This window comes from Embiotoca jacksoni, unplaced genomic scaffold, assembly GCF_022577435.1.
Source record: "Embiotoca jacksoni isolate LCO1_2020_lvr unplaced genomic scaffold, fEmbJac1.0.p SCAF_12, whole genome shotgun sequence".
Classification (NCBI taxonomy): Eukaryota; Metazoa; Chordata; class Actinopteri; family Embiotocidae; genus Embiotoca; species Embiotoca jacksoni.
The window spans coordinates 10,085,572-10,104,353 of NW_027185252.1; the positions used below are offsets into that span (position 1 = coordinate 10,085,572).

The 18,782-nt window shown below is 41.5% G+C and overlaps 1 protein-coding gene across 1 annotated transcript; it reads left to right on the forward strand.

Moving 5' to 3' along the window:
• Positions 1-859: 859 nt before the first annotated feature.
• Positions 860-17,194, forward strand: golga7bb (golgin A7 family, member Bb). The gene is made up of 5 exons (XM_069144696.1): positions 860-962; positions 5,480-5,605; positions 6,607-6,759; positions 11,422-11,523; positions 12,883-17,194. Exons 1-5 carry the CDS (start codon positions 951-953, stop codon positions 12,964-12,966), a joined length of 477 nt encoding a protein of 158 aa, XP_069000797.1. The 5' UTR covers positions 860-950; the 3' UTR covers positions 12,967-17,194.
• The last annotated feature ends 1,588 nt before the right edge of the window (positions 17,195-18,782 follow it).

Here is an 18,782-nt window from a genome sequence, read left to right on the forward strand (position 1 = left end):
CTGTTCTTGACAGGAAAAAAATGTGGCAATATAGTACATCCTCTGTTAAATGTTTCATATGAGCACTTTCTAATGGTGCATGCACATGGGCTACCGGATGAGTCACTGGAGGATGGCCACTGCACCACAACCAATCTGCTTTTAAAGGATAGCAGAGCTGGCTGCAGTAAACACCTATCTATATGCCTAAATATGAAAACAGGCTTTGATTTGAATAAACAAGAACCTTGCTGCATGCAGCAGTAACAAGGGATTCATGTTTAGAAATTAATTCACTGTCATGTTTCCCTGGGGACTCACTTTGTCATTGACTGCTGACTTAATTATGATCCAATATATTTCCCCATTGGGAATGAGTAGAGACTTACGCTTTGATACCACTTTTACAAACATTATAGACACACTGCAGACATGTAGGGCAGCATTTGTATACATTAATATTATTATTATTTCTATATTTGTTTGGACACTTGCTTGAAGCTCTGAAAGAAGCAGATGTTTGATACTCCTGGTTTTCTGCTTTCTTGTGAAGACACGTGAGCATTTGTGCAGAGTGGTCGCAAAGGCAAACGGAAACCAAGGCTCTTTATTTGAATTATTGATAATCAATGAAATTATTAATAGCGCGCAACAACGAGCCACAAAAATAATCCCGAAGCTAAATAAACCGCTGATGCTTGAAAAATCAGCTCCATGGGTTTTGAAAGTCTGACCGCGAGGACTGAAAGCAAATTATTCTCGCTTCATAGAAATTCATAGCATAGCCGGCTCCAGCCTCATCCCGCGGATACAGTCGCAGGCGCGCAGTCACGCACATACGCGCGTATGCACGCGTGCTCGTGCGTCCAGCCTTCCTGCCAGGCTCCACAGTCGCGTTTGTCCCGCGCACAACGCGAGCAAACGGTTGTCGTCTTCAGCACGGGACAGATCCTGCACCCCCTTACTGCAATATGGCGACAGAGGTAAGAAACAAGCTGCCTCTTTCTTTTTCATGCACTAAAATCTGAAGAATGATTCCGAAGCTCCTTCTGGTCAATTCCTCTGAGAAATGCAGGTTGAGAATTGCAGCCTGGTAAACTGAATGTCTTGCTTGTTGTGCCTCCAATGGCTGTGGCATATCGCGGTTCGGATGTTTGCTGGCTCAAATCAATCAACGGATGAATAAGAAGTCTTGAGTGTCACGAAACGTTATCTTTACGCAGGAAAAAAAAAAAAAAATGTTGTCCAGGAGCTTTAAATCCACTTACTTTCATCTATAATTTCTATAATTGCAGACAGATATCCTCACACATATAACTTTTAGAGGGTTTTTTTTTTTGTCCTTCTATTTTTTAGCAAACATTGCTTTTTCTTACATTGCCTCAGAAACACAGACCGGTGTCATTGAGGTAGAGCATATGCAGTAGGACTCAGCTGAGGAGACTGATGAGAGTGGTGATGATGATGATGAAGCAGTCAGCACCATGGACAGTGACAGTCTCTGCTTGTCTCACCTCCTGTCACACTTCTGAATCAGCTTGACACACACTTCCACTTCCACACACTTTGGTGACCCTCTCCCTTCATGCCTGTCGTACATGCAGTTGTTTGGAAACTGTAAAAGGCACTAAAAAGAAGATGCATAGTGCAACTAGTTACTCCAACCAGCTTCAACAACGTTTGCTGATGTAGTTTTAGCTTCATTAATGCCTGGTAGCTCTCAGGCCAGCAGCAAGTCCTCCGCCCCCCCCCCCCCCACCCACCCACCCTCCCTTGTGTCCTTGGTGATGTCACCATAATGCTGGAGACATAACTGCCTTAGTTATCATAATGATGATCTGAGTAGAGGAGACAGCTATTACTTACACTCATGCATGCAGTAATGTGCCTGCATGCTAATTTATATGTGTGCACTGGATGTACCTGCAAGCCTCCAATTTATGAGGAATTGAAGTTGTAAGTCAAACATAATGACGCTGCAGGTAAAGGGGGCAGCGGACAGGAAACTGGACAAGAATCATGATTATGTTTTTGTTTTTTTTCTTTGAGCCTGAAAGACATGGGCAGATTGGCTCTGATTTCCTCTGGTGGTTTGCCAGTATCCCTGTCCAAGCCCCATCAATTACACACACACATACACATGCATGCATGCACGAAAACACACAACAGTGTGTGGACCCGGGACAGGTTTTTATGTCCAAGACCCATCAATTATCCATGGCATATTTAATGTGAACAGGCTGCTGCAGTTTGTAACCATCAGTGATTGGAGTCTGAGATGAGCACCACAGTTTGCTTCCTCGCCATGCATTTATTCATCTGCCTCTCTCTCCCTCCATGTCTCTGTCACATATTGTTTTAGGACTCATTCTATGACATTTATTGTATGCCAAGTCAGCAAATAACCGCGTTAAGTGAGTGAGCAACAATCAGCTCGCTCTGCAGACTCTTGGTGCTGCATGGACGCTCTCTTGATCCGCAAAGCCCACTCACTACGCGAACAGATCTTCTGCTCTGAGTCAGTAGACTCGCTCTGGCTCAGGTATTGCACTGTTGAGGAATAATGTGTCAAAGCACAGTCATCATCTCACAGACAGGCGCAGGCTCAGCTCCCCACTGAAACAATGTTCCACCTTTTTCCAAAAAAAGATTTCTTCTTTTAGCTTTGCTCCCACAGTCGCTGATCTTCCTCCATGATGTCATGGAAATGTCACTGTTTTGTCAACACCGCCTAAACATCATTGATTTATGAACCTCTGGCTAACACAGCTTGGCAGTAAACATGAGAAATCCTGCTCTCAGTGGCAGGGGACCAGTTAGGTTCTGATGGGATGAAAAGAGATAGCTGACAGTAAGAAAAACACTGAAACAGAGACTGACTTTTGAGTGCATTTGCTGTGCGTGCTGTAATTGTGTGTGTGTACCATTTGCGGAGTCTGCCCACTGGCAGCACTCAGCAATGTTGTCGCTTCCTTGAGTTGGAGTGACTTAACTAGGAAACATGTCATAGCAGTGAGCCTCACACAGACCCACAGATCCAAACTGGAGGAAGTAGAGAGCGGGATAGTATCAGAGTGGAGGAATGAAAATAAATGACAAAGGAAATATGTTTGCAGTTCATACAATATCTTGTTCACCTACATGTTCAGTCGTTATGATCAAACTTTTTAATGAGCTGTGTATGAATTGAATTACTAATTCGTCTTAAAAATTGGTAACACATAGTTTATGGAGTTACAGTTTATTAAAGTATTTTAATTAATTTAATGTGCATTGTTGCTGTTTCAGATTTAAACATTTGGTGTCTTTGTACTTTGGTGTTTTGTTCACCTGTTTGTTTTTACAAGATTCCTGCTACCTGATAAAATCTTCCTTCTCTAACATTTTTTTTACTTTATGTTTAATCAGTGTGCAAGCGAACATTAACGGAGCTAAAAGTAACAGACGAGTGGGTGGAAGGAGAAGTCAGATGGTGCAGCGCGATGCAGAGCTTCTTAATATAGTCCTGTGCGATCAGTATGACACTTTAACATTGCCGTCTGCCTGCAGACTATATTTAGATGCAGGAATAGACCAGATTTGAACCCCGATCTCCCACACGGGAGTAAACATCAACAGTCTGCCAACAGAAATCATTTATTTTCAAGGTTTAAATGGACACAGACAAGTCTGCCAGTAACATCAAAGCCACGTGACAAAAGAAATCGTTAATGGAATAACTAGGATCAATGCAAAGTAGATGATTTCTAAGTAACTTTAAGAGAGTACAAACTCCATGGTTATTCAGAATGAGGTTGGAGGGAGGCAAGCCAAGAGGAATTTACTGTTATTAAGCTGCAGAGAGTGCATATTCTTTCCTTCATATGACAGATCATGAACAAAGGATGGAACCTGTTTGATTTAGAAACATTTGTGGGTTGTGAATTTGAGAGTTTATGTGTCTGAATGTGTGTTTTTAGCAGTCATTGTTTTTTTCTCTGCTCCCTTTACCATATTTTCACCCTTTAAATCCACATAACTGGACATACCCAGGTTTACATCTGGAAGCAAAACTGAACTCTTTACTCTTAAAGTATTTTTTAATGTAAACACATTTAGCCACTTCAAGTAAATCTCTGAATGCAGGACGTCTACTTTTATTTCACCCTGTGGTATTGTTATTTACCTAAAGGATCAGAGTACTTAATTACCAATGCCTCACATCACATACTTGCATGTATATGTGCGCTGTCACGGTCACAAACAAAGAACCTGTGTAATCCTAATGAACCTGACTCGTCCTACTGATTCCAACTTGGATAAATGATGCTCAACCGTGTGCTGATAATTGCTTCTATTATTAGAATGACTTGTTCATCATGATAGCCCGAAGATAACGTGGGGACGAGTAGGGGGGCGGTGTTAGACATGCAGAGAGAGCAAAAAAAGAAAACGGATATTAAAAGCTCTGACTGTGATCTCATTGTGGCTGTTAGCAGCTGAAAATAGCAGCTCTGATGCTATTCTTGGCTGTGAGTGATATACCCCAAATAGAGATGAAAGGCTGCCACTGTACCTCATCTGCTTACATGGAATTGAATCTCTTTGGCTCATTCATGCAAGTAACTTACCTTTTGATAACAACAACAAGGCTGTTGCTCACCAAACTTTAGCAAAGATACACACTGAATAATATTTTGTCAATAAAATAAACAGCTGCAGAGGTGTTGAACTGATCTTGTAAAATATGGTGTTTTTCTAAAATGATCTGAGGCACTGATATGAATACATCCTCATATTTCTCACTTTTTTTTTTCTCCCCTTTTTGTAGCTTCCTCCTCCACTTCCTCCCTCCCTCTACACTCTTACTGTTTCTCTCTAATTACCATCCTCTTGAGGAGAGTAATTTACATCAGCAGGGGACACGTTTACACTGGCCCACTTGCTTTCTGCTGTATGCGTCTAAAGCAAATGACTGTTTGGGTGTAAAACATTTACCACTCACCACCAAAGTGATGTTAAGAGGAGTGTTATTACAGCAATTGGGTCTATTGATACTGGAGGAATGCAGTGAGAGTGTGAACTACAGTAAGCCTGCACTGCTGTTGGCGTAGTAACATCTCAGCCCCTCTCTCATAGTGGAGCTCGGTTGCACCTGTGTTGTCTGGCAAAAATACAACTCCAAACTGTCCGGAAATATTAAATCACACTATTAAATATCCTATGGGCCTCGTTATTGAGAACTTCTGTGCAAAAGTTAACTTTAAACTATAATGGTGGATAATGAGACAGGCCTAAACTTTGACATATTGTTTAATAAATCCAATAAATCTGTTGCAAAAGTGAAAAACATTCAGAAAGAATCAACGGTGCGGCTGTTCTATGTATCTAGTGTAGAGTCACAGCACAGCACAGCGCCAAAAAACATTATTAAAAGGCAACTCTCATACCTACATGGATTTAAATGTATTTTAGGCCACAGATGTAACATTTCTGTTTTTCTCCTTGTGTCACTCCTCAGTTTCATAACCTTCAGGAGCTGCGGCACAGTGCATCGCTGGTAACAAAGGTGTTCATACAGAGAGACTACAGCGAAGGCACCGTTTGCCGATTCCAGAGCAAGTTCCCGTCAGAGCTCGACAACAGGGTGAGCACAAACACACACACTCGCATAATATGCAACTGTAATATGCTGGCAAAATCCCAACTCGCCTGAAAAAACTCACAGGCTTCAACTCAGTAAAACAGATAGCTCAATAAGGCTTTATAAAATCCCTGCAATGGTGTATCCTAGATGACAAAACACAAGAGATGGATTTTGGCTTGTGCAGTAACTTAAACACTAACACATGTGCTTAGAAGATACTTCCGATACTGAGCAACTCCTCACTCCTGCCATCCTTTCAGGTCACAAAACGGATATTTGAAATCCAAACAATAAACAGAATCAAAAAATAGATTTACATTACAAGATGCACTTTTTCCAACCCATCCACAGAAGGAGTGACCTCTAATGTTGTACACTCCTGACTGCAGAATACAAGTGTCACAACTGTATTGAAAGTGTGAGTGCTCAGAAGAAAGGTGAATCAGGAGAAGAATAAGTCATAGTGCCTTTATTTTTCCACTGAGCAATAGGCGGGAATGTGCCTTACATTCAAGGTGCAGATTTGCACTTTTTACCCTGCTGTATTGGCACCTGTGAATGATATTATGTAGAGGTATTATTGTAGATTTCTCTGGCAATTAGCATGTGAAGCAGACAGACCACACACAGAGAGCAAACAGTCTGAGTCGGTGCAAAGGGGCTGTTAGAAAATACTTTTTTTTAAATCTGCATCACTGTAAATGTTCTCCCTGTCAGCTGCTCAAACCACTACCCATTGCTGTCATACTTCGAAGTCATTTTTCATTTTTAGCCACAAGTTTTTCCATATCCTGCAAGTGAGGTGTGTTTTCTAAATTGCTTGACAAAACAGGACTGTTTTTGTTTGAGCTGAATGCAGCTGATATGTTTGGCAGGTTGTTTTATAGCTGAACAGCTTGCTCCCCGCACTTATGCCAGAGCACTTTTTTACTCGTGCAGTGCATATGGTGTGTGCATGCCTCTGTGTCTCTGTCTGAATGTTTGTTTGTGTTTGTAAGTAGATCGAGAGAACATTGCTTGAGGAGACGGTGAAGACCCTAAATTCCTTTTATACGGAGGCTGAGAAAATTGGAGGTCAATCGTACCTGGAAGGATGTCTGGCTTGTGCAACAGCTTACATAATTTTCCTCTGCATGGAGACACGCTATGAGAAGGTAATAAATCTGTGAACACCTAAATGCTAAGTGCACAAAGTGGCCATATACTACATGTTGTCCAAAAATACTGTTCGCCTGCAAAAGGCAGGGTGGATGCACTTTCATAAAGTTCGGGATTTAACTGAGAACGTCGACACGTCATGTCTGTATGATGTATGTGTCATGACCTCAGTTTTTTTGTTTTTGTTTTGTCTTTTCTTATTTGGCTTTCTGCCCATCTACTCTGTCTCCTGCTACACTAACCTTACCTGCTCCCTGTTCCTCAATCAGCTCGAAGCTTTGTTTGTGCTCCCTACGAGTCTGAGTCTGAGACCAACGAGTCCGCAGCCTATATTAACTAGACTTTGGATTTTTCCTCAGGCTGGCATTTGTTATTTGTTTTCCTTGTTTGTAGAAGTACATTTTAGCTTTTTTTTTTCCATTTTCCCAATCTACAAACTGCCTCCTGTGGCATGTATGGGCCCTTCTCCTTGTTAAAGTGTAACAACTTAATAGAGCTAAAGTCAACATATGTTTAGCTTTGCTCAGCATAAAGATTGGAAGCGAGGGGAAACAGCTTCTCCAGCTCTGAAATGAAAACTCCCTAGAACTTGTAATGTTTACATTTCAGTTTATATACCAATTATTAATTAATAAGTGAGCTTTAGAGTGTAAATAATGAAACTTTTCAAACTTGGACAAATCCAAACTTGCTGCTTCCCCTGCCTCTTTCATGCTAAGATAGACTAACTGCTTTTGAGCTGCATCTTCAAACTCATTCACACTACAGACATGAAAGTGTTACCAATCTTCTCATCCACTCTTAAAAGAAAATGAATGGGCAAATTCTAAAAATGGATTATTCCTTTAAGCTTCCACAACTTTTGGAGGGTCAGTGTTAGACCTTCTGTTTAAAAATACAATCATTATTCAGAGGCCACAGTCTTGAATAACTTTGACCTGTTGTTCATTGCAGAGAAAACATAATGAAGCCTGAGGAGAAAAGCACTGTTTGGCCCAGTAAACATTTGCTGAAAATATGATAAATAAATAAAAACTCAGTCTTCTAAATAATGAATCCTATCAAGGGTTGCAGGGGTCTATAGAGTCGGCTTACACTGGATGAGAGGCAAAGGGCACCCTGAACATCTTTCACAGTGAATCTACTGTGTATAGTTAGATAAACAGCCGTTCACTCCCAGAGGCAGTTAATCTGTCCCTGCAGGTCTCAGGACTGTAATGGAGACCGAGTCACCTGGAAGAAACCCACATAGACCCCGGCATCAACATGCACATGTAAAAAAGATCCTGACCCAGAGCCATCTAAATGTCAGGTGACAGTGCTCACCATGCAAACATTGTGCTTTCAATTTAATTCCAAGATTAAATCATTTTTAATATTGAAATGTTAAGATTTAAAGATAATTGAATGGATCAGGACCCTTTTATTGTGTACTAGCAATCTCCAATGTGCATCTACAACTTATTTCATGCCCTATTTGTTCATTTTAATGGAAGCCAGCTCACACACACACAGAAGAAGACATGTGTTTGTATGTATGTCTCTAAAAGCAGAACACACAGTTATTTAGACTCTCTTACAAGAGGGAAGCCGAGCCAAAAAAAACAGGAGATATGATCGGATTCTCTCTGGCACAAAGTTCCCCCCCAGCTGTCCGTCCACTCCATTTTCAAACCCGCTCAGAGGGCCACACCTGTGTGCCGGTGGGCAAGGCACGGCACACCAGCTGTAACAAGATATTTACCCTCAGCACAACCAAGATGTCCATCTTGAGAACGGGACAGGTGGTGAAACGTCTGTACGGCTGCGATGCTGCTTGTTAGTCGCTGAGATGGAACAAGAACACACACACACACATAACACAATTCGCAGAGTTAGTGTGCTTGATTAATCCTCTTGTGATTTTGTGTGTACCTGGCAGTGGCCTCAGATGAAACAGGAGTAGCGTGAAGTTCCAGCATGCCCCTTGGCTCTGATCTCCGTCACCCACGACATTCATCTCCTGAGTCTTGTTTGCTTTTTGTAAACATTTCTTTATCAAAGCAGCACAGATGCACTGGGAGCTTGACCAAGAGGCACAAAAGAACGTATTGCTGTGATGAAGCCATGCAGAAATGTCTTGGTCTGAGGCTCCTTTCATCTCCCTGTCAGCTGGGTGCTGCTCCATTGACATGCTCAGATGCTATCAGCTCCACAGGAGAGTCGTTTATTTACTTGTTTAACTTCATCATCTTGGCTGAATGACGCTATGACTGACGATGATAAAACATACCCACCCAAGTAGAAGCTGTGTGTGCGCGTACGCGTGAGAGTGCCACACAACGGCGATCGTGGATTCATCGCAGCACCTTGCTGCTCACATCTCGCACCATCAAAAGACACTGATTGCTCTCAGCATGTCAGAACAGCTACATGTAAGCACAAGCATTCATAACACTTCCTTCTCGCTCTCCATCTCTATTGTTCTTCTTCTATTATTTACAAGAATGTGGCTGTACAGCGTTGGACTCGCACGGAGGCATGTATACGCACATGAATACTTTTATATTGCATTTGATAACATAGGCAGAGGATTGTGTAAATATCCTCACAACCACAAAGCTTTTTTTCAGATAGGCTTCCACATACACAGCAGCAGAACAGAGGCACAGCTTGGAAACTTGACTGTCATAGTGTTATGCTGAACAGGACTGAGCTGCCCTGAGAGCTGGAGGGACCGGCCTTTTCCCTGGACCACAGTAAACCGATTAGTCAGGGCTCCACTCTGAGTCTCTGCCTCTTCACTGTGATGTTTGACCCTCTTTGATTGAGTTTAAAAAAAAAAAAGACACAGCTTGTATTGTGTTTAGAAATGTACTGGTATAATGACATTGTTCCAAATCCAATATTGATTACTTATTATTCACACAGATCGGACCGATTGTCGAAGCACAACGAACCAAACCACTGCCGTTTAATGGCCTCAGTTCAACTGCTTTTCACTGTGAAATCTATGTCTTAATGTTTCCCAGACATTTTATTACAACAGTTTCTTATTCGTCTTCCAACGGGAGACAAAGAAGGACTCTTTTGTTGTTTAGTGTCCACTCGCAGGGGTCACTATATCAGCAGCTGTGCCTGCAGCTGTAACAGGCCTTTGACATCCCCGAGGTGCTCAGTGTGTTGCTGAGTCTCTGTTGTTTTAATCTCTCGAGGCCGAGTGCTGCAGTGACCTTTAGTTAACTCACAAAAGAGGATGCGAATCTGTCATGCTCAATAAATCAGAGCGGGAATACCCACAAATGTGTTACATCTCCATAGAGCATGCGTCAAAGGATGTTTGTAGCTTGTTACAAATTCAATTCTTTTGTAGTTTTAAAATGATATGTACAGTATGAAGTTTCCTGACACATTGACAGACACTCATATAGGTTTAACGGTTTAACCAGACCTCCAGGTGCTGTCCGTTTTGGTTTAACCTCCTAATAATGTTGTAGATTATGTAGCTAAATGTTTAGACTAGATACACAGATGCGATAAAGATTGCACCTTATTTTGTAGAAGCGGTGGCTGCCTTCTCAGTGTACTGCAAGCCCAGTGGAGTGTGGTTTAGCTGACTGACATGATTAGGAGTTTAGGAGAGGCATGGCACATCAGCATTGTTGTTGCCCACAGAGGCATAGCTGAGGCTGAATAAGCTGTTCTAATGATGCCACTTTAGCTAATAGCTGTCCATTTAGCATGACTGGCCATCAGTCTGCAGTCATTTGGTTGCTATCAGCAGCAACCTCAGACCACATCAGTGCTTTCAATTTGTGAGACACTACTCTTGTCTCCAGGGCAAACGTTGTGTGCAGTCGTGAGGCGCAGGAGAACATATGCATGCTTGTTTGAATTTGTGTGTCTGCACTGCACAGATTCACTCCACTGCTGCTCTGTGGCTTTTGCACAGTTGATGCAATACTCACTTCCAAAACTGAGAAATACATTCGCTGCCAATGCAATCTAAATAAACTGTTCACTTCACATTTCAGAGTGGTTCCAAATTGTCCCGACAGTTAACCAAGGCATGACATTTAGCCTGAGAGAGCCATCTTTCAAATTAGGAACTAAAGCTTCCAAATGGAAAACTTAAAAAAAGAGAGAAGCTCGTGCTCATCAGTTTTAGTAATTCAATTCATACAGCCTTTCTTGACATGAGTGGCTTGGAAGTATGTATGAGAAAAAAAACAAAAAAACTGCTGTACTTGGAGCATAATGGAATTACTTTGAGTTTGGATTATAATGCTCAGGGAAAATAAAGACGGGCAGTGACTCGAGAGAGTTGGTATCATATGCCGTATGCTAACTATGCACAGAAGGACTGCAAACTCATTTCTTCCATTTTTCATATTTTCCACTCAAGACAGTACAAGAGAAGGTTAAATTAGCTGTAGTTTGGCCAAAGTTTAGCCTCCTTTAGGTATACGGTTATGACATGTAACACAGGATTCACTTTAATAAGTAATATGCAGGTAATGGATCCCCGGCTGGAATGTCTGTTCAGATTATCTTCTGCGAGACTGCCTGTTCTGCTTGTGTTGTGCATCGTACCGCCAATGATTCTAATCAAATCTGGATTATCTCTAGATGTACCTCAGTCCTGTTCTAATCCCTCTCCTCTTCCTGTTTTATTCCAGGTGCTGAGGAAGATATCAGGCTACATCCAGGAGCAGAATGAGAAGATCTACTCTCCTAGAGGTCTGCTGCTCACAGACCCCATAGAGAGAGGAATGAGAGTTGTATCCTTCTTTCATCTGCTGCTGTGCTCTCTGTTCACAGTGCAGAAAGAACAGCCTAGCATGTAGAAGACAGATTTGAGGTGGCACGTGAAAAGACAGGTTAGAATCACTGCTTGAAACATCTGGATTGGGTAAATGAACAAGAAATACCTCCTCTTCCTCATAAATTACCATCAAGGTGCCATTGAACAAGGCATTTAAACTCTAGCTGCTGTAGACTTGCTGCTCAATGGTCAACTATTGTTCCCGGGAGTAAATCTAAATCAGGACAGGGCTGCAAAAAAACGGCATGGCAGGTCAATCAGGAGCCTAAAATGTGTATCCACTTGTGATGTTGTGTTTTCTTTTCTCAAGCCATCCAAGTAGTTTTGTCATTCCACAATAAGATGTTACATCACAGCCTGTTCAAACACTTCTAGCTCTTTGTGAATGTTCTTTTATAGATGAGTTGTGTCTCTCTTTGTTGGTTGGAATGATCCCAGCACAGGCAGGATGGGAGAGAAAATGTGTCCAGTAGACCATCACACAGGCCTGGCCCAGACTGGCTCAAAGCACAGGCTCCAATTCAAAGGGCCAGCCTATTACCAACAGTTATAAGTCAATGCACTCCTATACACTTCGCAGTCTGTTTCTGAAGGCTCATTAGAGACTTCATTCTCCCAAAACACAGCACAGCGCGTGTCCCGCTTGGATCACTTTTTTATTGTTTGCATGAGCTCGTAGCCTGAACCTTTATAATTTAAGTAAATTAAACTTGTTGTCCTGTTAGCCATCATTTCATAGCCTATCAGACTCGGTCCGATGGTTCATCTGGGGTGCAACTAAGCCCAGCCCTGTGAAGACAAAAGGACTTGCCATGATTTGACTGTCTACAGTAATTTTACGAGATCTGAGTTTTGTTAGAGCTGTATTAGAGATATGATGACTTTGTTTCAGGCTTCTCCAAACCTTTTCAAACATGTTGGATTTGATCAAAGCTGTGATGTGATTGTATTTGGTGCGCTTCGGAGACCAGCCTCAGACAAGAGAGAGGCAGTATGCAGTGAGAAAGAAAGCAGAAACTGGAGACACAGTGGAGACACTTATTGTGTGTTTTCTAACATTCACACACATCTACACATCCTCTGACATCAGTTGTCCAGGTTGCGAGATCTCACATCGAAACACTGTGAGCAGCTCAGAAACTGAAATTGTTTTGATAATCTTGTAGGCTGCTGGGGCCTCATGCATTTAAAAGGGTTTGGATATGACAGGATCCAGAGCTGTGAGGCAATTGTGGAACTGTAATGCTTTCGAATCCCCCCTGCACTTTGGTACCCTTTTCATCTTGATGATCCTTGACATTCATTGTGTCCTCAGCTCGAGATCAGTGTGTTTGAAGACCGGGGCTCTGGCGGCTCCAGTCCCAGCAGCACCATGTCGTCTGGCAGCAGCGCTCGGTGACTGGAGGGGCAGCACCAGGCTTACGGGTACCACCACAGGGGCAGCGGGACACTTACCAACATCCGCATGCTGAAACATGAGAGCACCAGGTTCTAGGACGAGCAGAGAGAAAAAGGCGAGGAGGTGATCTAGAGCATTCACACTCTCCCTGCTGGGGCCTACGATGTACTGCCTCGAGAAAGAGGATCTGGCTAACACAAACATACTGGATACAGAATAAACACAAGTGCAACAGAACCCACACTTTAGACACATACCATCATCCAGAGTGTCTGTGAGGTAACATCCTTCAGCCTTGAACACATTCAAACCAAAATAATCATGATATCTTTTGTTCCATTTTTTTTTTTTCCATCCACCTTTTCTCTCATTCCTTCACGTCTGTTTCCGTGAGTCACACCATCTCTGTGTTGTAGCTGATTCAGCAGGCTTAGCCTTTATTCGACTGGCTGTCAATGTTTGATTGTTTTCGTGGCGGTCACCGTCACTATGCCTATCTGCTTACCATTGGCAGCGCAGTCTTAGGTCTGAAGTCTGAAAGGAGGAAATCGACCAGCCTCCCAGGAGACCCAGTGTTCTCCGTTCTCGCTGAATGACTCCATTCTTGTCAGGTGGTTGAGGTCAAGCCGCTTTGAATGCTGGCAAATTGGGCCGGCTGTGGGACTGCTTGGTTCTATGCTCTGTTCACATGCATTTGGCTTCAATATCAAACGGCTAACAGAGAGCACCTTGAATTATTTATCCTTCTCATTCACAGCAGTGGATACTGGTGATCCACAACACAGCTGTAAGTCACACTCCTACATGCACACACACACACACACACACACACACACACACACACACACACACACACACATATGCATTCAAATGCACACAACCATGCACAAGTACTCGTACAAAGAGGACATGGGTTCACGTGCATATACACTGACACACACCTGTAGCTAGTGACCGTGCATTCCTGCATACGCACACATATTCTGGCAGACGTGGAGTTCGAGTCGAGCCAGACAATATTCTCTGTGGTTTCAGCTCATTGAGAAGGCAAGCAAACCCAGACCCTGTAACGCGTAGTCATGCTAGTTTTGCCTGGAAGTGTGTTCATGTGTGTGTTTGAGTGTGTGTGTGTGTGTGTGTGTGTGTGTGTGTGTGTGTGTGTGTGTGTGTGTGTGTGTGTCTGTGCCATCAGTCCCAGCGAGATGAAAGCTTGCAAATGATGAAGAAGACATCAAAGATCAAGGATCAATGCCCTAAATGAGACCCCAACACTCTGACATGTTTGGTTCGGAGATAAATGAAAGAGCGTGGGCTCTTTTCAGTATGGGTGTTAATGACAGACGTGTGTTTACATGTGAGAAAAGGTACGTGCAGGTGAACACACAGAGGTCAATACTTAAACCTCTTTTATTTTTTTATACAGCTTTCACATAAATGTACATTATATTTAATTATACAAGATACTAAATATAAATAAAAACAGGAATGACAAAATAGACCCCTAAAAAGAATTTTATATGACATTGACACGTCAAGAAATTAAGAAAGCTGTTGATTTCACATTTTGTGTCATCAAAGTGTTTCATTTTGGTCTGTGAAATACAGCTGTAGCTCCCTCTAGGGTCAGACTGAAAAAGTTTTGAACTTCTGAATGAAAAAATAACTCACCAAATTGAGTTTTAAGACAAGAACACTATGATTTGGATTGTTTTTAGCTACTGATTCAAACCTTAGATGAAGATTCATCTAACACAGCATATTCACATTATACCGCACTGCTCCGCAGTTAACTCATTAATACAAAATAATAAGTACAGCCTGGGGAACATAAATTCTGTCTCTCTTTGGGGAAATGTAGCATCCTGTCTGACTGTGTGTGTGTGTGTGTGTGTGTGTGTGTGTGCGTGTTTGTGTGTGAGAGAAGGCTGATGAGATGAAAGGTGATCATTATGTAGCAAAAATGTTGATGCCAATAGACAGCACACCCACCCATCATCTAACAAAAGACGAGATCCTCTGAACAAAAACATATTCCTGTTTCAGTGCCTGCATATTTTATTTTCGTTGCCACAGTTTGTCTTCATCTGTCTTTTACCATTTTCAGTTTTGTGTTCTTTAGACTCATAGCATGATCTCTTAACTAAGTCTGTAGTGTACCCCTTTGCCTCTCTTTTTTTTTTGCATAAATAGCTATTAGAAAAGCCCTCAGCAGAGCCACAGCCTTGCAGCTAGCATTTACAGTGTCAATGTAAAGTTAAACTGCTCACTGGAAAGTGACTGGCAGAGCTGGTGATGTTTCGCTCCATGCCAGTGGACAGTTTATTTTCAACATGACATTATACATGATGAATGAGATGCACCTACACAGACATTTTACCACAGCAGCTGAGTTCAGTTGTGCTTGTGTTCGGCCTCCTGTGCTTTTTTGATGCCTTCATGTTTCATCCCAGTGAGGTGGATATCCGACCTGGGGCTGACGGACAATTTTAAAATGACTCAACACTGCCAATAAGCGAACAAAGGAGCTCATTGGATAATGTATGAAAGGAAAAAAAACAAAAAACAATGAGTGTAAATGAAGTGTACAGGACAAGAACTCTACTGCTTGTTGATGTTTATCCACACAGAGTTTGTGAACTGTACAGACGTGGATGGAAATGCCATCAATTTATTTAATTCTAATACATCACTGATGCCCAGTAACAGTCCTTAAAGTCATGTTTAATGTTTTGATATCCTCTCTGATTTGGGCATCAAGTATATAAGCAGCTACAAAAGCATATCGTCTGTACAGCTGTAAGCTGCACGTAGTATCGTCTGCCATAAAAAGGGTATGTTTCGTTTTGTCTTCAATTTTATTTTAAGTGTTGAAAATGTAACTTATAATGTTAATATTAAGAACGATGTCAGTTACTGTTGGAGGTAAACAGAAGGGTGACGATAATGATTCTCAGGGGAAAGTCTGAAATGTGCCAAATTCAAAGGCCTCTTAAAAGATAGGTTCATATTTGTGGCCATGCTCGCAGCTTTAGTGATGTTTCTCCATCACGTTAACAGACGGAAATATTTCAACAGTCATTGGATGGATTGATAAGAAACTCGGTGCTGATGTCCAGGGGGCCCAGAGGACGAATCCTCCTGAATTTTCTTCTACAGCCACCTGCAGCTCAGTCTTTCCAAATGTTAGTGGTATACAGTATCAGTTCAGCTACATGATGGATCGACACTGATGGATCGGCATGTTACCAAGCTAACATCAATATTTATCTCAAAGCACTGCTGTGCCAAAGTACAGTCTCATAAAGCAGCTTGCATGGCTGTTGACTGTTGTTTTAAGTATGTCTGAAACTTTTAAAGAATAGCTGGACAGGATAGCATCTTATTAAGATTAAATCTGAACCTACCTTTAAAAGTGAGGTGAAAAAGACGCACCATGTGCCACATTATGCTTTATGTAGCTTGTTCTTTCAAGAAAAGTGTTTGATTAATGAAGACAGCCATGGGAGTGAAGATTATGATAAGGATTTAAACGTATTCTTGTAAAAAGAAAAAAGTACATTATCACAGAACAGATTATACTTTGGACTCTATAATGTCTCTGCTAGATAAGAAGAAGATAACCTCATTGCCAAAACATGTCTTTGGAGGAGAGGCTGAGATATAAAACCTGAGCCAAAGGAAGATGTACAGCCTCTTTCCGTATGTAAATTGTCACATGCCATATATTTATCTTGTACTGTAATTGAGAGTGCAGCAAGTACACTCAGACACGTGGAAATCATCAGTAAGCAGATACTGTTTGTGTGTGATGCTGTTACAAGTGAGAGACTATTCTATAGTGCAATATGATGCCTTCCTAAAAAATATAAAAGACGATGTGTCGAGTCTCGTTACAGCCTCTTTGAGTTGCTTCGAGTTCTGAGTTGTTTTGCTTCAGGGAGACTAAATCTGCATTGATGTTTAATGCTGCATGATGTGTGTGTGTAAACAAAAGTGAGTAGCAGATGACAAGAAGCGAAATCCCTGATCAACAAAGTCCCCAGTTGTGCTGCCGAGAAAGAGCAATTTATATCTTATCTTGATGCTATTTATGTGTTTACATTGGGTTATTTACAGATTAATTGAAATGGATTCATGTATTTTTTTCAAAGCTGATTATTATTCAAAGCCTGTGGAGAAGAGTTTTAACTGTTTCCGAGGGTTGAATAAAGTATCTGATAAAAGCTGACTGATGCGGGCTGCTGTTTGGATCTAAAAGGTTGTTTAGACACTCAGTTCACGATGTGTCTCCGCTCTGAGTTCACGAGAAGTCGACATCTCTCACGTTCTTACGCACATTTCTCACGATACCTACTGAAGGAAACTCCACAATGAGGTCAAGTCATGTCACCTGAGGGCCGGAGCTCCAGGTCATCGGTACTGGGAGGTGAACTCTTGGGAGTCCATGTGTCTTGGTTCCCTTAAACTTTGGATATTTTGTTCTGAACATACATGCATAACTTTGGGTAAATATTCCAAGAGTCTTTGATTTAATTCAACTAATCGGTCTTAAAATCTCAGAATAACTGTTAAGCAAGTGAAGAAAGTTCATCTGTGGAATAAAATAATATTTTGGGCCACTTGAGGCAGAAGCTGTAAACACAAAGTGACACTGAGAGAGAAGGTCTTTGTAAATGTAATCGTACATAAACAGAGACAATATTAACAGACTCATTCAAATACAACACTCTCCTTTCATCCCTGTTTTGGTCTCCCGGTTTTGTTGATAGGCTAGTCGTTAAATTTCTCCATCTGCCATTTAGTGCCAGGCTGGTTGCTGTTTTTTGCTGATAACAGCTGTGTGCTGCTGAAAATGATGCTGGTGAGACAGATGAGAATGAACTATAACAGGGGAGTTACTAAAAGCCTGAAAGCAGTCAGATGAAACGAGCCTGAACATAATCATGGGACTCAATGGTAAGTATTGACTATTGCAGCTTTAAGCTCACATGGTTTTAGTTTTGAGTGCATTTCTTCCTGTATTTGTTCACTCATTTGGATACTTTCTTTCAATGATAGGATAAACACACTTATTGAGAGTCTTGTATGCATGAAAGTATTGCTCCTGGAGCCCAGAAAGAGACGGCTGAAGCTCATGACTGAAATCAGATTGGCTAATTAAACACAATGTTCAGCTGACCAGTAACCTGACGCACATGATCCAGTGCTCTACAAATTTGCCTCAAGGATCAATAAATGTTTGAGTTTTTTGATTTTGGAGAGTTTTGTATCAAAAGTATCCCAAACCTTAACCTAACTACAGAAATGGATCAATATTAAGCAACCAGATAATTTTCCAGCAGGTGTGTCGATAATCCACCCTTCTGTTAACTATTTATGAATATTATTTATATATGTTTTGTAAGTTCCTCTTTATATGTTGGTGGTCGCAAGGTTGAGACAAATGTTTTGTTGTGCCTGTGACACAAGCATTATACAATTAATTTGACACTTGCAAATTCTGTAGTTATAAAGTTTCTCAGCACATTTTTGGACATTTATTTGCATCTCAAGATAAGAGTATTGTCAAAAAACGGTAAGTGCCACCCAATCTAAAGGCATCTTCAGATTCAGAGTAAGGTAACTGAGAAAAAAAAAATCAGATTTTTTTTCATTTTTAATTTGCAGCCCATGTCCAGTTGGTAAACCTCAGTGCTTCCTGCCCAGCACCAAATGGCAGACAAACACCGTTGTCATTTCCCTCAGAAGTTGCTAGAGACACACACAAAAAAGATCTAAAGGAGATGTTTGAGGGAAAGTTGAACTTAAAATGTCAA

Bases quoted from the DNA above. Each gene is read 5' to 3' on its own strand.
- golga7bb (XM_069144696.1), top strand. The intron at 6,760-11,421 runs GTAATAAATCTG...GTTTTATTCCAG, and splicing joins TGGAGACACGCTATGAGAAG to GTGCTGAGGAAGATATCAGG. The intron at 11,524-12,882 runs GTATCCTTCTTT...TTGTGTCCTCAG, and splicing joins TAGAGAGAGGAATGAGAGTT to CTCGAGATCAGTGTGTTTGA.